General features: G+C 37.3%; 1 protein-coding gene across 2 annotated transcripts; it reads right to left on the bottom strand.

Moving 5' to 3' along the window:
* Window positions 1–467: 467 nt before the first annotated feature.
* Window positions 468–5,557, bottom strand: LOC111669588 (claudin-18-like). Of its 2 annotated transcripts, none has more exons than XM_023425953.2 (5): window positions 5,214–5,557; window positions 3,007–3,171; window positions 2,775–2,913; window positions 2,558–2,671; window positions 468–1,973 (listed from the first exon to the last, which is right to left on the bottom strand). In XM_023425953.2, the coding sequence occupies exons 1-5, from the start codon at window positions 5,431–5,433 to the stop codon at window positions 1,832–1,834; spliced, it is 780 nt and encodes a 259-aa protein (XP_023281721.1). In that variant the 5' UTR covers window positions 5,434–5,557; the 3' UTR covers window positions 468–1,831. The 2 variants fall into 2 exon arrangements, with proteins under 2 accessions (XP_023281721.1, XP_023281722.2); XM_023425954.2 differs by lacking the exon at window positions 5,214–5,557 and adding an exon at window positions 4,493–4,660.
* Window positions 5,558–5,809: the final 252 nt, after the last annotated feature.

Genomic DNA, 5,809 nt, shown 5'->3' with positions numbered 1-5,809 from the left:
CGTCTGCCATTTCCTGACCTCTCAACTCATGAGCAAAGCAGGTGATGTTACAGTCTGTTCAGTGCAGGCCGAGGCCCAGTCTTCTCTAACATGGAGGAGACTATGAAAAAGACTAAGGAGCTTTAAAACTGTTTTGTCACATTTTCTTAATGCAGAGCCATTACTTTGGTACAATTCATAAGACAATTAATGACTCTCTTTTAGTGTGATTAAATGTTACTACCTGATTATTACTTTCATTAATTGTTTTATCGGGAAATGTGATTTCATGCAAATCATCTAAACCCTTCTCTGCCTGTTCCCTGGGAAATTAAGACAAACCCCAGAGGAGTAACAGAAACTGTGCTGGTATCAAATATCAGTCCAGATACATACAGAGCGCAGTGCCTGACCAGTGAACAAGGCTTACATCAAAGATGCAGTGTCTGTCTGAGAGGAACCATTTTTTTTATTCAATTACCACAAAACAATGTGAGAATTATTTTATTTGTCATATGGTGCTGGAGGCCTGGAGATAACAGATAACTACCATGGATAAACTGATGACCACTGCATTTTCTCGATAACACTAATAGGATAAACAACAACACAATCATCAATATGGGTGTTTGTTTCAGGTGGTTTGATCATTGCTTGTATGACAGGATATGCAAAACTGATTTTTTTTTCAGATGAACAGTGGATGTAATTTCATTTTCTCCCACTTCTTTAAATTTGCAGCGTTAAATCATGTTAAATGTTTTAATTATATTCTGCAACAGTCAGTGTTCATAAAATACCATGAATACAACACATGCTAATCTAGTAAAACCTAACTGAATTAATAATACAAGTGTGTTTTTTTACAACATTTTTTGATAGGGGTGTATCTACAGTGTAAGTGTAACAACATTTGCAAATGTCTTGGCTATAAAGACAAATGAAGACTGGTAATATGTAAATCTTTGCCTAAGAAACATAAGTATAAAAAGGAATCAACAAGCCTGTGTAAAAAGGACAAAACTGTAAGTTGTAACTGCTAGAAAAAATTGTTTTAGCTGTATCTTAACCAGACAATCTTTGTTAATGAAGGTATGACTTTATTTATATATACATACATGGCAAAATACATGGAGAAAATGTATCCAGTTAAGCTAACCTTACAATGGTTATTTGGTCATTTAGGCTAACGATGTTAGCATAATGTGATGTAGGCTAATTTGAGAAGCATGGGGTTAAATTTTTTAAATGTAATTTCAGTTTACATTATTATTATTATTAAACAGCATTTTGAAGTATCAAGTAAGATATGCCAACCATCAACCATGTATTACTTCTTTTCCTCTCCATGCTAAACATGTAGCTAATATATTAACAAGCTAACGTTACTTTTGTAGTCATTTCAGTTCATTTTCAGTAACAACTAATTACTACATGAAAAACAGTTTATTTTGTGTTAACTTTTTTAATTTAGTGATTATTCCATTACATTACATTACAACTGTGCTAAGTTGCAACCAATTCCAGGTTCTGACATTATGCTCATTTTGTGCTACATGTGGTGGTAAATCTTGTGTTTGACAAAATAAGAATCACCCTTGTTTTTATTTGACACAAAAAGAATCACAAAACAGCATTTCATAATAAGGATTATATAATGCTACTAGAATTTTTTTTAAATAAAAACACACCTTAAATGTTTAGTAGCCTAGTTCTGTCAAATTAAAGAATAGAGAAATAAAAAAATAGCTATTCTTCCCATCAGTGCAGACAAAAAGATAAGAGAAAAGTCATGGATCAATACAGAGCTGTAGAAAATAAAAAAAGAGGTATCTATAAGAGTGACATGATTTTACACATAGTCAAATCTCTGGTTCGACTGCTTTCCACCCACACTCTGAGCCTTGTAGGAATCATTGTAGGCTGGATGTGGTCTGGTGTCCGACTTGTAGATAGTGTGGACAGAGGCAGCTTTGTAGGCCATCCCATCGTACCTACAGAATATCAGAAAATAATCCATTTCAAATAAAAAAAATAAAAAAAAAAGATTAAGAGTCTCATTCTCATATGTGGTCATTCCACTATTAATGTGAATATTAACGAAGTCGGAAAGAACATGACTGAAAGAGAAATATAAGGATCTCTGTTTTGCAAGCAGCCTTGAAGCTTTTGTTACACTGCATTATGAATGCAGGGAAAAAATACAGACACCATCATTTACATTTTGCTGAGTATGTGTCTTTACATTTTAAAGGGACTAAGATCTTTACTACTATTGATGAGGAAAGGAAAAAAAATATGTCGAGTGTTATATTGTTGTCCAGCTTTGTTAGATTTCTGTCTTTCAGTGCTGTCTTTTTACAGCAGAGAACATACAGTCTACTCTAGTACAATATTTTGCATGTAGTGTCCGTTTACTATACACTTCTATAGGGCCTATTGCTCTATTTAGCGGCTTATTCTTTTTTGTTACTTTACTATACAGGAGAGGAATCTTGTCGTCAGTTCCTGCAGTTCCAACTATCCAGTTAAAGGTCACTAGAAATCAGAGGAAACCTGTTTCAGTAACTGAACATACCGTCGCTTCCCATCTGAAGACATTCCACGGCAGGCCAGACACATCATGACGCCTCCAATGAACAAGATAGCTCCACCGATCCAGCCCACAAAAAGAGCCGGGCCAAAAGTATACCTGTAAGAAGATGATAGTTATGGCAAAAAAAAAAAAAAAAAAGACTGACAGTGCTGTAGAAGTTTAAACATCACAGTATACATTCATCTGAATTGATGTTTACCTTGGAGTCAGAGATCCTGTGAGTCCACCAACATTCGCTCCTCCAAACGTACTGTACCCACCATCGGCGTACGTCGTGAACCGAAAACTCTGCACAATCAGGTTAGCAAAAGCTGACACCCCAGCAATGCCACAGACACCTAAAATTTCACAAAACAAATCCTATGGAGTTAGTGCAAAATGGTTGAAGTGCAATGACAGAACTAGATATTATGAACAAAGCATTACAACACCTGCAAGAAGAGACAGGATCCCGGCCGTCAGAGTCATCGTGGCTTTGATGTTGTCCTCCATGTTGCCCATTTTCAAGCACTTAAGTGCAAAGATGGCGATGAGACAGCCGATGGCTCCAAGAACAATACCGACAATCATCAAGGCTCGGACGGCTTGGAGCAGAGCTGAAAGGCAAAAGTAAAATATTCATAAACATATTATCTACTCATCAAATTTGATTTGCAACCTACCAATTGATTTACTCAAGTACTATACTTTTACTGTCACTTAAACTTTTAATGGAGTATTTTCGTCAGGGGAAAATATTTACTCTGCTATAGACAGCTTAAGTTAATGGTTTCACAAATAAAATATGATTTTTGTAGATGAAACTAGGCAATAAAGTAGCTAAAATTACATTCACCTCTAACAACTACAATATCAAAATGCTGCTTACACATGACTGCATCAATATTAATAATCCTTAAGTATGATATACTGTACATTCAGTAACAACATGATACGTGGAAAGGTTCCATTATATACACAGTGAATACTTTTACGTTTAATACTTTAAATATATTTTGCTTATAATACTTCGTTTTTTTACTTTTACTTAAGAAACATTTTGAATTCAGGACAGGCTTTTGCTTTGGAGTTGCAAATCATTATCATAGAGAAATGAAATTTCTTGTTTCACATATCGTCAAAACTCAACACTGAGCTCTTAATTTTAAGTTAAACTTGTGAATAAATCCTTACACGTAAATATTTGGAGGAACAAGGCAAAAGTAAATTAGTTTAGGAAAGTGCTAAAAGGTCTTTAGGTCACTCTTAAATAAACAACTTGCAACTGCTGCTTCAGAATCTCCTAAAATAATGTTTTTCAGCAGTGACAAATACTATTAGTTTGACTGATGAACATGTATATCAAGAATATGCTTTAAAAGAGGCTTAGAGAGCTCAACACTCATGGCATTCACTTTCAATTAGAGTACAAAAGGTGAATTGTGTAAAAAAGAGAACATTGCAATAATGTTTTTTTTTCAGCAGCAGTGATATAAAATTCATAACTCAAGGCGGTACATAATATAAAATAGTGACCTAAATGCCATCTTTCCATGGCCAGAGATATTGTACCTGTATTATTCTAGACTTAAGCCTTTAAAACCTTATGTACAATGTGCTCTACACTACATTCAGCTGTTAAGTACAGAGTGTGGAAATGTACTTTACATTGTGTGACACTCCTGTAAAGCTTGTGCTTGCTCAGCTAAGCTTTGGATGTTTCATCAAATTTCCATTTGATTCCCGAGAGACACCATCTTTTCTGCAGTCGATTGCATTTTTATGCAGTGGGGGAAATGGAGAAAATCTGCCCTAAAACCTTCCAAATATTCTTAAGTACCTTCCAAGGTCCTTTGGAAAATGTTCTCCTAATCCAACCTGGTGGAGAAATATTCGATAAATGTCTTTTTTTTCCCCCTGTGAGTGTAATTCTCTTACCTGGCAGTCCTAGTATGGTAAAATAAGGCCTGCACTGTGTTGTACCATATGCTGTCCCTACACATGAGTTCCACAGCCCAGAATAGGTGTAAACATTTGTTACAACTGTAAGAGATCGGTCCTGTAAGCTCCACATGTCCATTGCTGTTGCTGCCGATATTAAAAATTGCCCCAACGCAGACAACATGAATCCTATTAACTGAATCATCGAGACAGCCATTTTAGATGTCCCGCTCAAAACAAAGTTACCGCCAATGTCATGGTGTCGTGAAATGGCAGTGTCGGTGCTGCCGCTTATCATTATGTATGTTTCAACAAGGAACAGGTCTTATCACATGTTTACTTAAAATTTTCATGAGTCTTTGTCCCAGTTTCGGTAAACAGCGGTGATGAGAGTCCCCCCCCCTTCGTAACAGAGGGTGTGGTCTGATATTTCCTCATTTCTTTCCCATCAATATGAGGAAACACAAAACCCAAAATGTTTGATATATTATTCATCTCCGTCCAATGACTAAGCTACTTGTTTTATTAACCCCCCCAATAATTAACCTATATTCCAGCATAACACAAACAAGAAAACTGCCACTCTTATTTTTGGGTGATTTTCTTCTGTTCAGCCCAAGAAACTATCTAAACCTTTTCTCCCCTCATGGCTCTATGAAGTCATTTCTCCGTCTACATGATGCTTCTGCGTCGCTAATGAAACAAAAACACATCATACCTGGCAGTCCCAGGATGGTGAAATAAGGTCGGCACTCTGTGAAGCCGGAGCTCTGCCGGACACATGACCTCCACAGGCCCGAGTACGAGTACACGGCCGTCACAGGGTTGTCAAAGAGGTCCTCCGTCGCCCACTGGTCCATCCCCGTCGCAGCGATTATTCCCGCCACCCCTAACAAACTCAGGAGGAAGCCCATCACCTGACAGAGAGTGGCTGCCATGGCGCTGTCTTTTCTGTCAAAATCTCAAGAACTGTGGATTCAGAAACTAAGTGCGTCTCCTGAGCGCTGCGGCTGTGTGTTTGAGTTTGATATCAGCAGGTGTGAAGTCGAGAAGGACTTCACCAATGACCCTGTTAGTTTGCACACAGTCATGTACACAAGAGGTTGGGTGGAGCGTATCAGTATGAGTTGGTTATGATTAATGTTGCTTACTAATTCTGGTTGGTAACATGAACATGATGTGGTACTCCGACTGATCATCATATGGAGTCACTTTAGCCTAACCCTTTTTTTTTCATTTTACAATCGTGCTCGTCAAAAACCTCAGAGGGCCGCATCAGACTTCAGCCATCAGCCTGTCCATAAGAGCGACGAG

The sequence above is a fragment of the Seriola lalandi genome, unplaced genomic scaffold, assembly GCF_002814215.2.
Source record: "Seriola lalandi dorsalis isolate HSWRI2012SDOR001 ecotype SW California unplaced genomic scaffold, Sedor1 jcf7180002054797, whole genome shotgun sequence".
In the NCBI taxonomy this organism is placed as follows: domain Eukaryota; kingdom Metazoa; phylum Chordata; class Actinopteri; order Carangiformes; family Carangidae; genus Seriola; species Seriola lalandi.
The sequence above is the reverse complement of the archived record's forward strand: the minus strand, read 5'-3'. Positions and strand labels throughout refer to the sequence as shown.